Source organism: Topomyia yanbarensis, chromosome 2, assembly GCF_030247195.1.
Source record: "Topomyia yanbarensis strain Yona2022 chromosome 2, ASM3024719v1, whole genome shotgun sequence".
Classification (NCBI taxonomy): Eukaryota; Metazoa; Arthropoda; class Insecta; order Diptera; family Culicidae; genus Topomyia; species Topomyia yanbarensis.
In genome coordinates this window covers 376,619,920-376,643,079 of record NC_080671.1, presented here as the reverse complement: position 1 = coordinate 376,643,079, position 23,160 = coordinate 376,619,920, and the positions used below count along the sequence as shown (strand labels likewise).

At 37.8% G+C, this 23,160-nt stretch overlaps 1 protein-coding gene across 1 annotated transcript in view; it reads right to left on the bottom strand.

The window, feature by feature from the left end:
* Nucleotides 1–21,398, bottom strand: part of LOC131684637 (secretory carrier-associated membrane protein 1) — a 39,154-nt gene extending 17,756 nt beyond the window's left edge. The window contains exons 1-2 of the mRNA XM_058967663.1: nucleotides 20,979–21,398; nucleotides 20,524–20,775 (exon numbers count right to left, since the gene is read on the bottom strand). Coding sequence (XP_058823646.1) covers nucleotides 20,524–20,775; nucleotides 20,979–21,035 — 309 coding nt within the window. The 5' untranslated portion in view covers nucleotides 21,036–21,398. The remainder of the gene's footprint in view (nucleotides 1–20,523; nucleotides 20,776–20,978) is intronic.
* Nucleotides 21,399–23,160: the final 1,762 nt, after the last annotated feature.

Genomic DNA, 23,160 nt, shown 5'->3' with positions numbered 1-23,160 from the left:
CTTCCACGCTTTTCTAAACTTTCTCCCTTCAACTCCTTGCTCTCCCTTGAGTACTATGGCTCTAAATATTGAAAACTATACTTCACCTTCCAGTCCCTTGCTAATTAAATGTCGTAACAACTGTTGACATTCTGTAATTTTTCTATGGAAATATATCGACATGCAATTCGGTGACGAAGCTTTTTGTAGAACGTCTCTGGAAACAACACAATTTGCGGTTTGAACTGCCATTAAAAAACTACTTAACCGATTCATTTCAAACTATGCATGCACATTCTTTTTTTTTAGAGTTGTCCTACTGGAGCTCTAGAGCTAGGTTCTCGGAAGGGCTCCCCGTCAGAGTCACAAACTACAATTGCAGACGAGACAAGCTCTGTCGCCCAGTAAAGCTCTGCTTAAGGCCAATTGCAGCGGGCCGTGATTCTGAATGTGATATTCATTTTACGGTTCAGATATATGCCGGCGCAGATACTTCGCGATTGCGTGTATCATCGCAAAGGGCTCGAGCATTTGTACGTTAACGTGTTCGATCGCGCGTGTGTTTGTAAGTCGCATGTGTTAACGTGTATGTGACTTCGCGTGTTTAAATTCTATGTTATAACTGTGTGCCTTGCGCATATTCGCGTGCGTTCTGGAATGATCGTGCGCGGACCGTGAACCTTATACATAATTTTCGGTGTGCGGCTCAGATGATAGAAGAGTTTGAGCTCTTCCATATCACGGTCATGTTGGCATGGGACCGATTGTCTGGTGGACGGGTATAATTTTTTATTGGTCGAGCTGAATGCATGGACCTAGACTACAAGCGCCGAGCAGGGACTTCCGGACATAACCGACTAATGATTGCGCGAAAGCATCGTTTGTAGATTCACTCTTGAGACCACGGAGTGTTCTCATGTTTGCGAGATCGCGGACGGAGGTGTGCGGGGATGAGGAGCACGAGCGTTTGTATGTTAACGTGTTTGTCACGTGTGCTAAAGTGTATGTAACTTCGCGTGCATGAATTCGATGTTTAAACCATTCGCACATTCGAGTGAATTCTTGAATGATCGTGCTTAATGATGCTTAATTTTGGTGGATGCGAGAAGAGAGTAAGTTTCCCCATATCACTAGAGTTCCCGGTCATGTCGCCATGAAACGTGTAGTCTAGTGAATATAAGCGAGTTTTATTGGTCCAACTGTATGTATGGACTGCTAAGACCGAAGGAAGATATTTCTGGAGAGATTTTTTAATCATTGTGGTGTGTTCATGTTTGCGAGATGGCGGGTTTTGGTGTGCGTGGATAATCGCGAAGGTCTTAAGCGTGTATATGCTAAGCGCTAATTACTAGAAGAATGAGATCCCCCATTTCACTAAAGTTCCCGGTCATCTCGCCATAGAACGTTTTGTTAAGAGCACCTTTTTTGTAACACGGACCCCTTAGAAATTACCCTGGGTTGCTGCAGATCCCCTAGCATAAGCATCGATTTTGTATGTTATCAATACGTCTTTTTCAGTTTGTTAGGAAACAAGACTTGAGACAGACCCCCAGCAACGACTCCACGGCCGCCTAGGGATCCGCGGACCCCAGCTGTAGAATCACTGGTTTAGCGGATAAGAGCGTCATTTATTCAACTGGTCCAACTGAAGGCATGGATCTATGCTAATATGGCCGAGGGTAAGGAACTTTCGGACGTGACCGATTTATGATCGCGCGAACACATGTGGTTGCGGGTGCGCACATGAGACCACGTTTGGGTTTATAAGTGCTAAAACGTTCACTCAATCACCGGGGTATTTTCAAGTTTATGAGTGTACGGTTCAGATACTAGAAAAGAGTTCCCCCATATCACTAGAATTCCCAATCATGTCGTCATCATGGGCGCTTACCCAATTTTTTTCCTTAGGGGGAAATATAGGTAGGTTCTCAACATTGGGTTCAATGATTCAGCATGCGCGCTCATGCGTGTCCTATAAGGAGCTAAAATTTTGTCAAATATTCAAATTTCTTCAATCGGTTTTCAATATGTATTCCTAAAATCTCAATATTTTAAAATTTTCAAGCAGGAAGAACTTATTTTTTCAAGAATTTGCCCTCACCCTATTCAATAACCCACACCATAAACAAATGACAAATGATCAAACAATAACAAGATCCAACAAGGATCGCACTTAGTACCTCCAAAATAACAACCAGCATCGCCAACTTTTTCGACTGGTCCAACTGAAGGCATAGACCTAGGCTACTAAAGACGAGCGTAAGGAACTTTCGGACGTGACCGATTTATGATTGCGCGAACACATGTTGTTGCGGATCCGCGCTTGAGACCGCGGTTGAGATTATAAGTGCTAAAACGTTCACTCAATCACCGGGGTGTTTTCGTGTTTGCTAGCGTGTATGTAACTTCACGTGGATAAATTCGATTTCTCAAGCATGCGGCCGTTCGCATATTCGCGTGTATTCTTGAATGATCGCGCAGACCGTGTATCTAATGCTTAATTTTCGGTGTACTATTCAGATACTAGAAAAGAGTCCCCCATATCTCAAGGGTTCCCAATCATGTCACCATGGAACGTGTTGTCTAGTGGATCTTGCACAGAAGCTGCTAAGGAACTCCATCTCTTACAACCAAGACTGGTACACATTCGTAGTATGTTAAAACACAACCGGCTGCCAAACCAACGGCTACAGATCGGTCAGTCACAAACACTAACTCTAATACTACCGCACCCTGTACCACTAAACCAACTGCCATAACCAACAGCGAAGTAACAACGATTACGTCAAACGCCTCCAACTAATAACCAACACCACCAATGAAGAAGAAAATTCCGGTGAAGACGGATTTTCAACAGCGACCCGTAAGAACAAGATACAAATTAAACCTTGCGATCATGAACAGCATGGAAGCAGTATCGATGGCGTCATGGAAGCGAGCGACAACGCGAGATAAGGCAGACGGACTGACCCCCAAGTCGTGGAGGACAACGCAGCTAATGCATATCGTCGAGAAAAAGGAGCTCAACACGCAGCAGCAAGCTGCGTCAACAAGACCCGACGGACAGGAAGTAGCTTCATTTTTTTATTTTTACATCTTGTTAAAACATGAAAGATCCACGGCTCAGTAACGCTTTCTTATTAAACCGTGTCAAATAAATTAGAAGAAAAAAATTATATCAGTCCAACTTGTCTCGGCCAAGATTCAACGTATCCTTAGGAGGCATAAGAGTTTTATCATATTTTCTGGCACATTAAAAAAAATCTGGAAAACGGAATACAACATTTATTGCGGTTTTTTGCTTATTGCGAAACACACTTTTTCCCAACCATCTCCGACTCCTTACGGTCCATCCATAAATGACGTAGCATTGTATGGAAAAGGGGGGAATTTTGAATTTTGTGACGATGTGTGACGACAAGCAGGTAAGGGGTCATGTCATGCTACGTAACTTTTTTAAAGGGGAATAGGAATTGACCTGATGTCACGACAATCTTACCCGTGTCATCTAACTAACATCGTTTTTTATTTCATTAATTTTTTACGAGGACAAGGTGGAGGAGGGCTACCGGTTAGCTACGTAATTACCAGAGGGTATTTAGAGGCTTGTAACAAAATGCCTCGATGGGGGAGGGGGCGTTAAAAATCACTCAAAAAATGCTTCGTCATTTATGGATGTAGCCTTAACGTTACCAATGCAAAAAATAAAAGAAATGCGGTGAAAGGATTATCGCTCGTATATGCATCTGAAATAAGCAATTCGAATAGGGTCTTCAAGCATAAAAAAGTTGTAGTTATATGAAAAAAAAACCAATTTTTGCTTTAAAAAAATCGTCTTTAATTCCACCAAGGTATTCAAATTTTACAAAAAGAATAAGTGACTCGGCAATTCAAGATTTTGAAAATAAGTAAAAGAGGGGACGATTAGTCGGTTCTTTAGATATTCATGGTACCATCTTCAAAGACATGTTTTCAAGAAATGCGCATTTAAATTGTTGTGCTTGCAGATAAATAGTTCCGTTCAAAGTTATTTATCTCTATAAATAATCCGATTTGTCTGAAATTTTCAGAACACACTTCCGAAGTATTAAACTTTTAAATATTAGCTAGGTTCTCAACATTGGGTTCAATGATTCAGCATGCGCGCTCAGTCTAATGTCCTATAGGGAGCTTAACACCAACAGCTAAAATTTAGTCAATTGTTCCAATTTCCTTAATCGGTTTTGAATATGTATTCCTAATATCTTAATATTTCAGAATTTTCAAACAGGGAAAAACTGGTTTTTTTGAGAGTTGCTGGACAAATGACAAATGATCAAGCAATAACAAGATCCAACAAGGATCGCACTTAGTGCCTCCAAAATAACACCCAGCACCACCAATAAACACCGAAGAATACTGATTCGAGATAGCGACTCGTAAGAACAAAAAAACGAGTAAGAAGTTCCGTCCGTGGCTATTAAAAAGGCGATAACGTGAGGGAAGACGGAGTGATTTTGTCCCATGTTTATCTCAACACGCACATGCAAACCGCTTGAGCTTGAGCTTGTGCGACCACTCTCGACTGCTGCTCCGTTATCGATCTGAGCTACCTGAAGTTGCATAGGGAATCAGTGGATAATTATGTTTGGGAGTAACGAATCATCTTTCAATGTGCAACTCCTGGTAATCCTAAAGTGTTTATTGATCAATACCGGTGCCGGCAAAGCCCGAACGTAGATCGCGGAAGGAAAGAAAAGGAATGTTAGTCCGATATTTGCTTTTGCTGGAGGCCGTATATACTACTGCGCACTCCACAAGTATCACGGGAGGAGGATATTTGTTAGTAAGTATAGGATGGGGGGCGAAAGACAGACACCAGAGAGATAACTCTACTATCTGGACTAGATATTGACCCACCAACTTATGGACCGGGGACCAACGCCTTTACCCGAAGAGAGATGTGTCCACAAATTTTTTCATCTCAGAAAAATCTCAACGAAATCGGCTGGGATTGAACCCAGACCATCAGAGATTTAATAAATCGTGGCGGTCACGCTTACCACTCAAGCACCGGGACCGTCCAATTGAATGCATAAGTGCTTAGAATTTCTCAAAATAGCCATTCGACAGATATGTATAACAGTTATGTGTCCAACAAAAAAAAAAACCTTTAACAGGCCAACGAGGGTACCCGGGTACCCACAAATTGAAATGCTTATAACTATGGCTTCCTTTAACCGATTTGGACACTTTTAGATATTTTGGATTCAGGAAGTCGTCCACTTTTTGATTCTGTACAATAGAACTGGAATAATGGATCTGGTTTTTGGTAATCCGGATTTTCCGGAGTAATGTTCCAGTACTAGGATATGATTTGTTTATTTTTATAATGTACTAGCAATATGAGTATCAAAACTCTTCAAATTGTCTCGGAAGTCTGTTCTTTATTGTTACGGGACCCTATGGCAATTTGAAAAATGGAATTGGAATGGAATGGCCACTCACGGCCCCACGGGAACCTGCTCCGGAATGTCCGTTCCGGGGTCAAATCACCAAATGGTTCCAAAACCACAAGATACAGCCTACTGATGCAATTCCAAGAATAGTTTGATACCCATATTGCTAGTATTCCATTGATGTTCGCAAATAGTACCCCAGCACTGGAACCTGCTTCCGGAAACCCGGATTCCCGGAAACCGAATGAAGTAACCCGATTCATTTTTATCAAGTCCAAAAGTGGATGAGTTCCTGAATCCAAAACGGCCAAAAGTATCGAAATCGGTTGGATATTACCTGAGTTACGGGCATTTTAGTTTTGTGGGTACCCGGGTACCCACGTCGGCCTGTTACGTAGTAAAAAAATTCAGGAGCCCCTCCTCACTCCCACCCTTACTATATCAACAATATTATTAACCCAAAAGCTTGACTTAGTCAAGTTCTAAGATGTCACTAAGTTTCAATTTCCAGCTATGGATAAAACATAGGAATTTAATTAATTGAAACTTAAAAAGGTACCCGGGTACCGCGTCGGACACACAACGGATAATATGCGTTAAGTCGTATTATTTTCCGGGAGGAGAGGAGGAATGTGTTTAAATTCGAAATTCATTTTTGATGATTAATCATGGATAAAATAAGACGGTAGTCAACTATTGAGTTCTCAAACATAATTAGATGTCATCGTTTTCAAGGTAACATTTGACGCGATGGTATTTTTGTGTATGATCTTAAAATAGCGCTTGATTCTCTTTGGTTTAACACGCCACATTAATCGGAGATTTGTCCTTATTTTAAACATGAGCTGTGCTTTACATATATAGAATGCAATGGGACACTTAGAAGAAGCGATGCACTGAAAGTTTAAATTCTATTAGTTCTAATCAGGTTGTAACAGGAAAAGTTCTAAAGCATTCTAAAGGACGCTATCGATAGCAAAATATAAGAAAGGCATAAAACGTAATCGTTGCACCAAGCAAAATAGAAGGCATGCCTAAGAACGGCTTGTTTCATTTTCATTTTCATTTTGCAGCGTTTGGTGGGGCAATGAGAGCGCAAGTCAGTCCAAGGCCGATGATAGGAGGGATAATGGCAGAATAGTCTATGCGGACAACCAAAACGCCATGGGAGTGGAACAGGGTGTGGGTTGGGGTAGGGTTAATGGATTAATGTATACTTGACGAATAATTGCGCTGCAAAATGTGATGAAAAGATGCATTGAACAGCACTACTGTTGACTGTTCAGAAATGAATACAATATGTTTCTCCATAAGGTTTGATCGCTAATGTATGTATTTTGTGATTATGTGATGCCAATTAATAAGTGTTAAAAAGTTCATTTTATCCCGTGGTTTTATCAAGTTTGTGAGACCGCAACCGTAGATGTGCGTGGAAGATCGCGAAAAGCTCAAGCGCTTGCATGTTCACGTGTTTGTCGCGTATGCCAGAACGTATGTGATTTTGCGTGTATAAATTCGATTTTGTAACTGTGAGGCCATATGCATATTCGCGTGTGTTCTTGAATGATCGCGCGGAAGGTGAGTTTGTTGCTTGGTTTTTAGTGCACGGTTCAGATATTAGAAGATAATTCCCCCATAACACTAGAGTTCCCGGTCACGTTTCCATGGAATGTGTTGTCTAATGAATATGAGCCTCATTTTTTATTGGTCCAACTGAAGACATGCATCTAGGCTGTTAAGAACGAGGGTAGGGACTTCTTAACGTGACCGACTCATGATCGCGCGAGCGGTGGGTTGTTGGCGAGATCGCGAGTATGTGTGGATGATTACAATTGCATGTTCGCGCTTAAGACCCGGTTTGTGTTATCGCGAAGGCTAGCAGCGTTTGTACGTTTTGAATGAGATATTATGAGTGTATATGGGGGGCATATGTAATTGATTGTGTTAGTGAGTGTTATAATGAATCTAAATTAAGATATAGTGATAAACCGAAAAAGAACATGCCGAATTAAAAGAAAAAATGGAGACATTAAGTAAAAGCGTATAATTGACTGATTTTTTGGTTTACATGAGTAGTGGAAAAGAAAACTAATAGAAGTAAAACAAAAACAGACAAATGAAGTAGAATAAAAGATGGGTGGGTAATGTCGGAGACATAACCGGAGTGAAGTAGAATACACTTTAGGATGTTAATGCGAATGCTACAATTTTGACTATATTCTGATGTACACGTACATCGAAACCTAAAATATTCCAACATATTTATCCTCATATGGTAACCCTGCAAAGAGCATATAATGAGAGTGAATCAAATCATTTGGCAACAGTAGAGAGTCGTATATACTTGTACCGTTATTTCTCTATTTCCATTAGAAATACCGAAATAACTTATTTTAATAAAGCCTTTCAGAAATTAGTAATTGCAGCATTCGTATTAACAATTTAAAACGTATGCTACTTCATTTCGGTTTGTCGTTGACATTACCTACCCATCTTTCTAATCTAAAACAGAACAATTGTTTTGAAAACCTAATAATTGCATAACCTAAGACGATTTAAAGCTACACTTTTGTGAAATCTCAACAGAAAACAAAATTACGTGTTAGTCCAACGAGCTTTCTGTCCCGTTGTTGTTGTGAATCATTAAAATTTTGAACATTTTTCAAAGCGTTGTGATTGCGATTACAGGGGGAAATGTTGGTTGAATTATATGTATTAAATTCTCCCAATTAATGTTCTATAGCTAAACTATGATCATATTTCCTTAGGAGGCGCGTTTTACCCGTTTTTTTTTTTGGATACAATTAATCTGTTTTCCGGACCGTTATTTAGCTGAGTTTAAAACATGATGATACGTAAAACTTTTTCTCAGTTTGCTCCGAGGACCAAGTATTTTAAATATCCCCTGGTAGTGCAAAAATGCTCTATAAACTCGTAAATAAACTTTCCGAAGTAACTCGTATCAAATCATGAACAGAAAATCATATTATCAGTATCCAATAAGCCAACACCATCTCCTTTACACAACGAAACAACCAGTACGCATTACGGCTTGCCGGAGGAAACAAATACACAGATAAATTCACCACGGTGCACACTGGAATGCGCGTCGGGGTGAATTTATCTGTACAAGCACCTGACGCTACATATAATTTAAAGAACAAGAGAGCGCGGTTCTCGCACCAAACCACCCCATCGCCAATCCATTTATTCAGCTCTGAAAAAAAATAAGTGTTGTGTGCAAGACACGACCACGATGACATTGAAAATGCAGTCAGTTTTATGAGCAAGCAATATTATCCGTGGCCAAATTAAAAACCGTTAATGCCATTGACTGTTTCAGAACTACACACAGGCATGCTATTCTTCACTAGAGATAATTGTTGAATTTTTAAATTAAAATCGATAACCTGTAGTGTGATAAATTCAAGTTCTAAAAATGTTTTATTCAAATCCGTGAAATGGGAACATAAATTAATGATGCTCACAAACAAAACCTTACATCTACCTTTAAATACCTGCTATCAAATCAAATGTTTGCAAGCACGATAGAAAAATAACTGGTCATAAATCAAATGATTCGTAAACGAAGAAAGTATAACATATGTATCTTTATATATTCGGTGGTTTAATTAACATTAACTCTGAAATGTTTTATATTTGGATTACTAAAAAGAACTATTTTAAGGGAATCATTCAAATTAACTGCTTTGTATGTGGGGTCCTGAAAGGACCATTGGTGGAATCCTGAAAAGGACTATTTGTGGGATACACAAACACGCGTGCTATGGAATGAAAAATACTAAACTAACTAAGGGCTTTTGGTTTAACATAAATAACATGCAGAATGGAACAATTAGTCAGCTTCGAAAAAAGGTTTGCCATCTCTTCCACCCGCACGTTACTTACATCAGATAAATATTTCGAAATGAAAAGAAACAACCTTTCTCTTCAGTATCTAATATGAAATACTGATAACTTGAAACGTGACATTGGCTTTTATCACTTTCGCACTGATGATGGAAGGACTGCCTTCATGCAGAATAACGAAAAAATATTTGCGGATTCTTTTTGGTACGGCTTTCGCTAGCTGGCAGTGTTGCCACATCCTCCAATTTTCTGAAACATTGCAGAATTTTGGATTGTTTCCGAAAAACTATTTTTAATAAATCACAGGATCAACCTGGAAATGTATTTTAAGTAGCTGCACATTTTTGTATTGTTTCGGAAGGATAAATTTAAACAAATAACAGATTGTTGCAAATTTCAGATTGTCAATATACGCGCAAGCAACAAATAACGAATTTAAACTGCACAATTGGATTATCGCTATCATTGATTGGACATATTCCAATTTGTTCTTTATTGTTTGTTATTGTTGCCCTTAAAACATGCAGTCAGCTTCAACTGAGGTTTGCCAACTCTTCCAGTCGCGCGCTAGTTACACGGATCACCCCTAGCGGTAGCAGTGATCAAATGTAGCACTTATCGCAGCGCATTGTCAACATGCATGATTGCTACTGGTGTTCTTTACGGCCCGATGTTTGAGGGGAGAATGAAGTCGCTCGAGGAATGATATTCTTTAAATAGTCGATGATGACGTCATTCATAGAAGAATAATGTGCTGGGTGCTCAAATCTGTCGTACGAGACGCTATAGGCACGATGTTACTTGTCTGGCAAAAGAGCAACAACTGATTCAAACAGGCACGCGGCACATTTATTTATAACTTTCGTGTTCGTTTGAATTACCAAGCTGCTCCCTGTGGACGGCTCTGCCGGGGATAGATTGACTGATGTATGGGAGTTTTCACGTTTTCGAGATCTGTTCATTTTTGCTTGTCAATAGTGTGATATTGAAATACAAAAATTGTCACGTCAATTCATGATTAGAATCATCAGCGCCTGGCGGCAATCATGGTATCTATTAGCTACCACAGAAGAATGTGCTGATATGAAACGCAGCAGCTGCTACGCTTACAACGTCAGAACACAAACTAACGAATTTTTCTTGTGTGCTCTCTTTTTATACCCGTCACAGTTCTTTCGATGGAAAAGAGGCAGTCCCAGCAACGCTTGCTTTTTGTGCGAATTGTACCAACCAATCATGGATCAGATAATTACTACTTTCATACAATCCATTATTTCCGCTATTTTTAGTAATTGTACATACTACCGAATTGGATACAAAATTGTTGTACATATTTCCAATCAGAAAGCGTAATAATATTATTTTTTCATTCAGTACAAATGCAGATATTCACGTTTAAAAAATCGGGTAAAATTCTGGCAGAAAATTTTGAAATGGGGCCCCTATATTGAAACGTTAGAAGTATTCTACTTCAAAAGAAAGGGAGGGACGTATTCTAAGTTGCTTATATTTGGGAACATAGCCACTTTATTTGACGGTTTGGTTCGCGTGAATGATGGTTCTTCAACATTACTAGGCACATTTTGAACATTTGACTTGATATGGTCCCAATACTTTAGAGAGTTCACTTAAATTTTAAATTCAATACATTGCGCAATTGAATGATATTTACTTTAGATTTGGGTTTGAATTGGTATGATCCGAGTACTTTGGCTAATTGCTTTAAGTTTTAATGTATTGTGCAAATTGAATGATATTTAATTTAGATTATATGTAATGAACTACTAACCATAGGATACTGCATCGGTCTGGATCTAGGTGAATTGATAGCAAAAATAATTCAATCTGCTAGTCGTCAGGGTATCCCTTCACTTCTAGGGACCAATAGAATCCAAGGTCTCCAAGCTACAAATCCTTAAGCATAAAAATTTGCCGTCTGGAGTCCACCGCCAAGCCCACGGAAAGGCATGCCTAAGAACTGCTTGTTGAATGAAAAATTACACAATGTTCCATTTTGTATTTTATGAGCTGTTCATTACTACAAACTTTACTCATTGCTAATAAAAACGACCAGTTTGATGAAATACAATCAATCATTTATATACGCATTTAAAACTGTAGAACTGATACAATGCAAATTACATATCAGCGGCACATTTTATGATTTCTAGCTAAGAACCAAGTCAAATTTTTAAACAGCTTCTAGCGAAATTCTGCACAACCAAAAAAACGTGCAAACTTCGACGTTATTATCAGCGGACGCAATGTCTACAAGAGTAGACCTGCGCACTGCTTCAAAAGTCGCCAACGAAAACTGGGAAGAACAGCTCATGTTTCAAAGAAGATAAAAACTATTCACTCCAAAAAGTATTCGATATCAGGTGATAAGAACTGCCGTATTCCGATTCGCATCATTGTTGAAGATTATAAGCATTAGTGGTTATACGTATCTGTAGTTCAGTGAAGATCCATTTTTATCAACCCCGTGGTGTATTTTAGGCTGACAAAATCTTTCATTTTTCTAAACCGAAGCTTTTGCAATATTCCTAGCCATAGCATTATAACCCATTCTGATCATTTAGTAATAATTTCCCTTACGGATATTTTTGTATTTGCATATTTTGCATTTTTAAGGGGAAAAGTTAGGGCCAAGAAATAATTTATTCGAACTTGACTTGATTCGTCTGCTAGAGGTCATCAAACAGATTTGTATGTGGAGCTAACAAAATCGGGTCTTCACTGTAGTAGAACAGTGGTTCGCAGATTTGAAATTATGCATTTCATAAGGTCGCTCAAAATAGTTTTAAAGAAGCCAGTAACAATAAACAACCCATTATATACATCTTCTTCAATTTAAAAAAAGAAAAAACTTTATATTCCCTTAATGAATAATGTTTGGTTTAAATGGGTATGCTTAGACCAAGTTAAATAGCAAATGGCACTATGCCAAATGGGATAGAGCCTTGAAATAATTGCTACATAATTTTTGACAGCCTGCGATCTCTGGATCTCCAGTAATCCTAGCAGAACACATGAATACCGCGTCAACAGAACACATGAATACAGCAGAACACATGAATACGGCGACAACAACAATATTCGTCAACTTCTTCAGCGAGCGCCTCCCAAAATTCATAAATAAAAATATTGGTACTTTCGTCGAAACTTACCAAATAAATTGATTTATAATTTGAATAGCTGTTCGATTTAGAACGTTTCCACCTCGTTCAATCTTGTAGTAAATATAATCAGCATAACGTGAATTACTAGGTGCAAATTATAATGCAAAAAACTTATTTTTACCCAAGCCAAAGCGAAGCAAACGAGTGGAACAGTTATTTTAGTTCTGTGTGCATTATCTAATTTCATACCGTGGTGACCTGTCGAGATGAGTGAAACCCATAAGCCAAATGGTGAGGTTGACTTTAGGTCTCTTCGTATTAGACCGAATATTCGAGACGTGTAAAGGCAAATAGAGCACAAGCTCGAGGAAGTCGCCTTTATTCAGTTCCATCAAATTCACCAGAGAGCACTTTCAACAACTTGCCCCAAATAAAAAGAAGTATTACGCAAAACAACTTGAAACAAGTGGTTGAATCAAGATCCCGGCGTTGTAATCGCGCCGGAGAAACGAAAAAATACTGCCAAAGCGATAATCGTGCGTTTTTCCTGGGACTTCATAGCCCAAGGGTGATATTGGGAATTTGCAATTGAATATATTTTCGGACAGATGAACTGAAAACGGTAAAATTGAGGAGGTTGATATCGCGAATATCTGCTAGTTAAATGTGGATGGTTCCTAATCAAAAACGTCTCGTGGGTGCACTAGCTAAAAAGGATTGTTCGGCTTTTTAATAATGATAAAAAGAAATTAATTATAATTTTCAGTAAAAATTCTTTCAAACGATGTAATACTACTACTGTATTATCGGTGCCACGGAGTACACTCGTAATGTATTTCTGATTAGTAACAAGAACACGAATGAATTTGAGACAACGATAATAATTCATTTAGAACGATCGGGCTCTTTTCTTTTCAGCTCTGTATCTTTAAAAATACTTAGAACTGACTTTTCGAATTCAAGTGGTATATTTTTCTTCTTTAAGTATCATTCTCATTGCAAGAAATCTCCCACCACTTGCAAAATCTGAATGTGAACGGATTTTAGATTAGGCTTTATGCTCCGACAGAATTACACATGAAATGGCGACCTCGAGCCGGCGCTATCTGAACACAAATAATACTTCTCTGATCATTTTAATATGTAGTTTGGTATTGTCACATTCCGTGATCAGGGTTGCTGCATGGTTCTATATTTTTTGTATTACAGTTATGATTATGGTTTTGTCAGTTCTATGGAGTATGTTAGGTTGCCAATTTCGGGAAACTGACAAAATTTAAACATTTTCCCTCGCATTAAAAACAGAACTGTTAAAGGGTTCTTCCCAATTTTCTAGGTTGAACCTCAAACATTTCTTGGAAAGGTGAAAATTCCCAAATTATCATAGAATTTGCAACTAATTAATTTGTTAGCGGATTCTTTGTAATCAAATATCTAACCATACGGAGTGAGAAAACTTTGCTCTATTTTTGGTATATTAGTCTAAATACTAGCTGTTTAACTCAGCAATACTAATATCTAATAGAAGCTTGTTTTCTAAAAATATCTGCGAGTTTGAGAACACGCACTTGCAAACTGCGTCAACAAACAGGAATTAAATATGTTTTAGTTTTATGCATTGTAAAAACATGAAGAATCCCCAGTTCAGTCGAAAAACAGTTTAGTGGCGTTGCGAGCATAATCTTTTATTTTTCAGGATTTTTGAATTAAAGACAAATGATATTGATCAGTATCGAATGCCACCGCGCTACGAACAATTCGTTGATGCACATATGGAATAACATAGAACATGAAACAGTTTTGTGTATAGCGATAGTATGAAGGTGATTAGCCATTTCATGTCCAACTTTTTTCTAGCGCCTATGGGGTTCCAAAAATATTTTTCTTTAAAACTGTTGTGGTCAAGAAACACGAAAAACCTGCGTTGATCAAGAAAGGTTGCATTGTTAGAAGCTGCTCAATTTAAACTTCTGATATGCAATACAGGCGGTTGTACGACTTTCCCCCGAAAACCATTCCCCAGAAACTAAAACACCGAAGATTTTTCCCCAGAAAGAACCATTCTCCAGAAAACCATTCCGTCGAAAGTACCAATTACCAGAAAACCTTTTCCCAGAAAGTATTTTTGCCCAGAAAACCGTTACCCAGAATGAACAAATACCCAGAAGTTCATACCCTAGAAAAAACCATTTCCCAGAAATTGAGGTATTTTAACTGAAGATGACTTATTTATTAGTATTAATATTCAGGTTTGGTTTTTATAATATAAGAGCTATTGATAAAATGGTATATTTTAATGTTGTACCATCTTCCTGGTCGACAATTAAAACGTCTTTTAATTTTTTATCTCTTCTGCCTGTTTTTACAGCGACGCCGGTTTATCATGTCTTCTTGCAGATATCGCATATATTCCGCCGACGTGGACTGCTCTTTCTCTTTGAATGCTTTCACAACCGCATAAAGTTTAAGGTCACTGGTACCTTTTAATTGTGCATTTAATTGGTTGTGATACCCTTCTATTGCGTTTGAGGTTCTGGGTATGTCATTGAGGGTATTGTATCGCATGGTCCATAATTCAGGGAAAAATCTGGTCTGTGCCTGTGCGCAGTGTTTTCCAACCCTTCGCTTTCCCAAAACGTATTTTTTATGTAATCGAAGTACGGGGACATTTGTTCCGGAGCTGAAGCACGGACAATACCCAAGCCTTCAGGCACATCTTGAGGCTTCAAAAAGTCCAAGGCCTGGGTTTGTCTGAAAGAGATCTGCATTTGCACGCTTTTCAAATAAATTCCAGATAATCCCAATTTTTAAATCCGTTTCCACCAATTTTTCGTTAGGTGGAAAAAGCAACCATATCGCACAGAATTGGGAACAATCCTTGCTATAGTGTTTATCTAAGCGGTTTCAAAATCTGTCAATACAATCGACGGATTAATTATAATATTGTTGTTGGCTGCTATGGTTTTTATCAGTTCTAGAGCTTTTTTTGTAGTTGGATTCTGATTTATCTGGAAGGAGAATGTGTAATAAGGGCAGGAACGTTCGTTCAACGCTCAATGTTCTGATTGACCCGTGGATGGCAATTTATGTAGCAGATGAATCAATAAGGACATGACCTGTGATTAGCTCGTATGCTCGGTTTATTCGAACATAGGAATTGACTCCTTCTTTTAAACATGAGCAACTCTTTGAATATGTATGTCAAATAGCCCTCGGCTGACCGGTTTTCTCAAACATAGGGGTTGATTCATTCTTTCCAGCACACTATGGAATAGCTGGAGCAAAAAGTTGGCTAAAATAGGAAAAACATATTCGAACTATCATATTAAAGATTTTTTATAACATTCTTCGATGTTTGTTGCATCATGTACCATCGAAATTTCCCTCTACTCTCGAGGCCTAAAATTGAGGTGTTTTTGGGAATAATTTGCGAAAGATCTACTGAATGGATCTTGATTTTTTTTATTTTGAGGATACATGTTTCGGCTTTTCAATTTAACTTTTAACGACGAAAACAAATATCTCTGCGGCCTTGAAACGTCATTTGTGACATCGATGTTTAAATTACATGGGCCCCGCTTAAGTAAAGTTTCGACTAATAGGGTTTTCGTCTTCAAAAGTGAAATTCGAAAGCCATTACCAAAAAAATGTTTCATTTCTTCTAAAAACTGTCCGTATGCAACAGATTTTATTCAATTGAAACTATGCAATCAATGAAGTAATATTAAGTTAGAAAACGTTGTTATTGACCTATGCTAAGTACTCTGTTGTTGAAAATATCGAGTTATTACTAGAATTTTCAAAAAATCGAAAAAAAATTCAATGGCTGAAAATGTGCTTAAATAGTTTTGAAAATATGTTGCCGAAGCGCCTCTTATGTATACCCCGAGCGTAACTTTAAAACTTTAAGCGCGATTTTTTTCGAAACCGCTTTTTAGCTGGTCGGAAATGTAAGTCAAACAACTCTTTTTGGATCGTTTTGAAATTGGCACAGTGTATTCAGGGGGGAAGACCATTTGGCATAAAGTCATTTGACATAACATCGTTTGGCATAGTCATTTGGCATAAAGCCACTTGGCATAACCATAGCGCGATTCAAGTGGTCTTTTGGCATAAAGCCATTTGACATAAACGTCATTTAGCATAATCGATTAAAACAAAATTTCGCATAATGCCCATTTGGCATAATAGACATTAAACATAATTTCCCAGGTCTATTTGATTTACATGTAATCGAAATAATAGGATACAAAATCGGTAACTTTCTGGTATGCAGTTTACCATTGCACGATATGGACTACAGTCGTGATTCACTGGTTGGTCAATTTTTAACTGGACCGCTTTTTATTTGGACCTCCGCTAGTTGGATCTGAATGTCAAAATCTCATGTCAAATTCACTTTGCCAATCAAACTGACATTAATTAGAGATTTGACAAGATGCATTTTCGGTCCAACTAGCGAATCAAATTCGTTAGTTGGACGACTGTACACAAATTGCCTGAATTTTCCGGAAATACAAGAAAACTACAGTAAACACTGAACTTGTCCTAGAAGACCTGCTAGGCAGCCAACTGCGCTTTAGCTTTCCACATTCTATTGAAAATTTGTTTGAATTTTATTCATTTTAAATGCAACTATGAATTTCTAAGAGTTTACATTATTCTGTATATTGTCAATTCTTCGAAAGTTTTTGATTTCGATAATAACTTAAAGCGTCTGAGATTTTGCCTTCTTTTACATATATGTAGTAAATTTCTTTTAACTTTTAATTTTATTGCTTTGAGCTTTTTTCTTCTTGTGACTATGAACTAGTCGAGATTTTTCCCTCTTTTCAATTTAGACTGCAAACAAAAGTAAACGTCAGAAGAACAAACATTCGCAAAGCAAGATACTATATATCTCGAATTAGATTTCATATTGTATAAAAAGTAGTTGGGTTAAAAAAATGTAGCAATCCAAATATTCGTAAATAGAATGGTTAATACAATGGTTCTTCTTCGCTCGTTCCCTCTAATTGATTTGACATGAGATCTGTAGTTTTAAAATAGCCTATCATTAGCAGATTACAATTACCGATTTTTTGTTGCATGACATTTCACAAATTTTTTAACTTTCATGCAAGATGACCAACATAGTTCTAAATGCAAATAATCTCAATGCACAAATTCCATACTTACTTTAGTTTGCTATGTAATCAATCTGACACAGAAATATTCTTCGTCTCACTGAAGTTGATTCCTTCTTTCAAACATGAGCTGTTCTTGGAATCGTACTTTCAGTGAATCAAAATGCCATAAACATTTGAACGGGTATTTTCATACTTTATGCCACATGGCTCTTATTCCAAACGACTTTTATGCCAAAAGACCATTATGCCAAACGACCGCAATAGCATTCAATATCCTGTATATTTTATGCCAAACGACCATTGTGCCAAATGGCTATTATGCCAAATGGCCTACTATCATTTTTTTCTTATGCCAAACGGGCATTATGCCAAACGACGTTATGCCGAATGATTTATGCCAAACAGGTTAGCCCCGTATTCAAAATTGCTATCTCCAGCGACGTACGTAGGATTTTATATTTTTATCACATAGTTGTTTTAAATTTGCGTCGATTTTAATGACTTTCAGCGCTTTTTCATTAACAAGTGCACCATTTCACAAAATCCTACGTCGCTTGCCATTGTACCAAGAAATCGAAAAAAAAAACAATTTTAGTTTTTAGCTCTAGGCAGCCAAAGCTTTGTGCTCAATCATTAACCGTCAATGGCACGCAAAGCGATAGAGATTTGAGATGTCCTATTAGGTATTTAACCTATTGGAGCTCTTTTTATGTTTCTAGATCTTCAGGTAATATTACATGTCTTTGCAACTCAAATGTATTATAGAGTTTTGGGATATTTCCGCGGCGTGATGCCGCAAATATCGAAAATCGACGGTTGTTGAATATTTAACAAACAATAGGGTTGGTGCTGCAATAGCCGCGGTGTACTACTAGTTGCAGTAGTAGGCTAAACGCTTGATTAAAATGCCAACCGTCGCTAATTATTTTTTGCTTTGTAGTTCGCACTAAACTCGCAAGGCAACACAAGTTTTACCATAGAAATTTGCTCAAAAAACAACTGAAATAGTGAGTTTTCCTTGATTTTTGAGCTCCTTTGCAGCTATAGTGGACCAAATGTACCTAGAGTTGCAAGCGGTTATAAATGCAAAAAATGGTTTAAAACCAATTATAATATTTTTTCTATCAAATAGGAATCGAAAGCTTTCATTTAACATATAATCATCGCCCGTAGATCTTTCCATATTTTTTAATGCGTTTAAATTTAATCACAATGCGTAAATATTAAAAAAAATATTGTGGATAGCAAACTTATAACAAGTATTTAAGTACACATTATCTAAATGTAACGAATTGTTTATTGAAAAAATAGAAGAAAAAAATTCGGTAAAATAATTTTCTGAGTTTTGGTACTTTTTGCGGAACAGTTTTCTGGGTTATGGTTCTTTCTGGGTGAAAGTTTTCTGGGCTTTGGTACTTTCTGGGAATCAGTTTTCTGGGAATTAGTACTTTCTGGTATATGTGTTTCTGGGGAAAAAGCTTCGGTATTTTTTCTTCTGGGGAATGGTTACAATCTCCACATCTGATAACATGAAAAAGGTAGTCGACTGCAGTGCCAACACTAGAAGTTATAGCTATCTAAAAAGTTGTTGTTTATAAACATTATGGACATGAAGTGGTTAAAGTAGGATTTATTCAACATTAGTCTACGCGCAGTAATAATAAGGGACCATTCATAAATTACGTAACGCTTTTAGGGGGGGGAGGGGGTACGGCAAGTTGTGACAAGTTGTTACATTGGGGGGAGGGGGTGTTAACTAGATCGTTACGTAACATGTTTTCGCCGAAGAAAAAAAATTTTTTCTTGGAATTTGTTACGTAACAGGGGAGGGGGGGATGGAAAAATTTGTGACGATTTGTTACATAGGGGGAGGGGGGGGTCAATTTTGGGCAATTTTTGCGTTACGTAATTTATGAATGGTCCCTAAACTGTTCTGTTTAAAAAGGTAACCCAAAATTCAGCGGTTAAAAATTAACAGTATTAACTTTCTTGCAAAAATATGTAATTTGTAAATAAATAGTTCTTATTGGGATAAACCTGTACATATGGCAACACTGTATATTGGTGAAATGATTAAAAGCGTTGAATGACCTCCAGTTAAGTGTTATCAACATGTAGCATATAGTGGCTTAACGACAGACTGTTGACACTATGTAGCACGAGAACGAAAACGACTGCCACAAGGGTCACATAGGTGACATGATAATTACAGATTATATTTAATGAACAAATCCAAGGAACATCGTTAGTTCAACTAATGAGACATTTTAGTCTCAAGTTGTTGAAAAACGAGTAACATATTATTTCAATCAACTGATGCTCATACTAGAAACCAAAAGTTCAAAATTGTACAGCTGTTCATAATAAAGACGAGTCCGACGCTGTATCACAAGACGTTGAATTGATTTATTAAGTGCATCAACAATTGACGCTCACACTTTGTTAATCAGCGCATGTGTTGCTAAACAGGCATTCGAACGAAACAATAAATGTATCGTATTTGCTACCGATTGCTTCGCAATGATTGCTACGCAAAAAATGCTACTTAATTGCTTCAACAGCAATCGCACCGACAACTGATAAGGCAAAAACGTTTCTATCGGTAACAATGGTGGGAGCAGATATTTGCCGTTATAAGCAAAATTTGACCGATAAATGAAAACAACTGAACTATTTCCAAAAGAACAAACTAAACAGTAAAATGGAAAATTGATAAGCAATACACTCAGGCACACACAGGATACAGTATAATATTTAAATATGTGTAAATGTAGCAAAGAAAGCTACTAAAGCCTACCCGTAGTTCCTATATCCAGATGGAAGTAAGCGTATCAGTGATAGAATTGTTATGACAACAAGAACAATGATGCATCCGAAACATACAATCGACCCATGGTCCGTGGCAATGTTTTGACATTTTGCGTGAAAAGCAACAAAGAGACACGTGAATAAAATGGTGTCACAATTTCCCGAGGGACTACTAACCTGTAGTTCTGCGGTGGAGATCTGTGTCATAGCGGCAGCACTACTCGCTCCAGGAACTGCTGCATTGTTGTTGTATTGAGCCCCACTCGAACTGTAGGCTGGTACCGTTTGTGGTGAGGACAGCAGCGTCGCAGGCTGGCCAAAATTGTTCTGTGTTCGCTGTGGAACGGGTTCGTCGGAAAAGGGGTCATATTCAACCAGGGTCTGCTGCGTATTACGACTGTTTCTGGTTGCTTCTCGAATCGACGGATCCTAATAAAAAGAGAATTAACCTTATCAGCTACAATGACTACTCATTTATAATCAAATAATCTGGACATTGTATGGCTCAGCCACTCAATTTCAGGCAACTCTAGCGTTCTGTCAACACTGGTACGTCGTTCTTCCCCAGCGATGAATCACTAATGGAATTTCGAGCACACCATACACTAAAAATCTGATCAATCAGTACTTACCGCGAACGGATTGTCCACTATCGGTTCACCGAAAGGATTGTCATCGAATCCGGACATTGTTATATTTCTTAGCACTTCTCACACCGTTATCAAATTCGGTTTGTCACAACCTGCCAGCGACGAGCGAGCTAAACGAAAACTGATGACACTACCAGCAATAATTTTCAAGCCCCTAAAAATTAACCAGTTTCCTCGGTTCACTTCTGATGGTCCTTTTCGGCAATACACTCAAGGGCGGCACACTTTCCCTATGCGAGTACAATATTTCCAACGCTCACAGCACTTAATTCATGGCCGAAATTTGATACCAGCTTTTCTTCAAAAAAATTTCACGTCTTCGCGACTCGCACGGTAAAAGCACTTTTTTTCTTTTCTCCTACCTGTCCTTATTTTCTCCTTTGCACTGACTGACAAAACTATCGCGTAATGACACGTAAATTCACCAAATAATGACAGCCGTCAAATGACTAAAAAACTTAACGAAATCAATTTGTGGTGAATACAAATACGGCATGCATAGGCGTTTGTTTGAAGAGATTTACTACTAGAGGGGGCAAAACGCTAGTATCTAAGGGCATGTTCAGGAGCGTTTTATTTTGTATAGGAGTTTCAAAGTAGAACTGGAACTGAAACATTCAGGGCATGCCCAGGAGCGTTTTATTTTGTATAGGAGTTTCAAAGTAGAACTGGAACTGAAACATTCACATCCCCAGCAGAGCGTTTTGTTTTATTATTTCGAACAGTTTTGTTTCAAACTTTAAAACTGTTATACGACGCCGTTCTATTTGTTGCTGATTTTAAAACCCGTTTAGAACTATGTTTTAAATACATGCAAAGTTTTCAGCACAGACACTTAGACCCGATAGACTGGGGAAAAATAAATTTGAATGCAGTGACGCTGAAAGCACGGCGTGACATGAATTTTAAACTGAATAGAACATCCGCTAAAACTGCTGCTGGGGACAGCAAGTTCTAGTTTTAAAATTTTCAGTTTTATATAATAGAACTGTCAAAATTTTGAATCTAAAACTGAAACACTCCTGAACATGCTCTAATGTAGTTTTCGCTTGAGGCAGAAACTAACTCAGTTTCGGACCCAACTATTGTCAAACCGTTTGTTTGAAGCCAGTTTCGAACCTAGGTTATGCGCCACTGAACTGAAAACCGGCCGGGTTGGGTTTTAACCTAAAAAATATTTCGGGTTAGCTCCTAGGGGCAGATCACTCTAGAAATGTATAACAAATTTGCATCAAATTAGAAAAATGCATTTAATTTCCATTTTTGCATCAACTTTGCACTCCCTCGCTGAAAAGTTTGTTTAACAAACGCCCTACGTTGATTTACTTTGTTCGACGTTTTTTTGAATGTAGGGCTAGTTTTTTGTAAGGTTTTGACGTCTTACACGCAACGCAAAATACATTGCACGCAACGCAAAATACATTATGAATTTCTATTTTGATGGAAAGAAATGAATTTAATTTATCACAAGTGATCTGCACCTAGGTTCGCTCACACCACCACTGTTTGGCGAGAACCCAACTCAGTTTCATTTAAAACGTTCGTTTGAAGCAACTAACCTGGGTTAGTTTCCAGGTTCTCAATCGAAAACGATATAACCTACACGCAGTTTTATTTATGCATCGATCGATTTGTTTCTCAGTGTAGTATTAATCGGTCGATTATTATGGGAGTTTAATGGACGTCTACCGACACGAAAGCGATTAAATATGGCCGATGAGCACTATTCGAAGATATAAATGCCGAGGGGCAGTTCACTCCCCATTCAAAGTGAATTAAAAATACCCAATTGAAAAAATACACGAGAAATGTTTCAATACACCTTAATACATTTAATACGCCGAAAATACACTAATGCACTAAAATACGTTACTTCCGAAAGAATTTTTCAATACGTCGATAATACGTCGAAAATACGCTAATACACAAAAATACGTTAGTACTGGAAATATTTTTCAATGCGTCGATTACAATCCAATTCGTCAAGTAATACACTGTTGATACAAGCCATACAAATATTACATTAATTTCATGCCAAATGAAACTAATTCAGTATATGTCTTATTATGACATAGCGTATGTTTTTTTCAAGCTAGATTGTTTCCTTTTCTCGGAATTGGGACTCCCAGCAAACGGATTCAGAATCGGTGAATCATTAGAATGA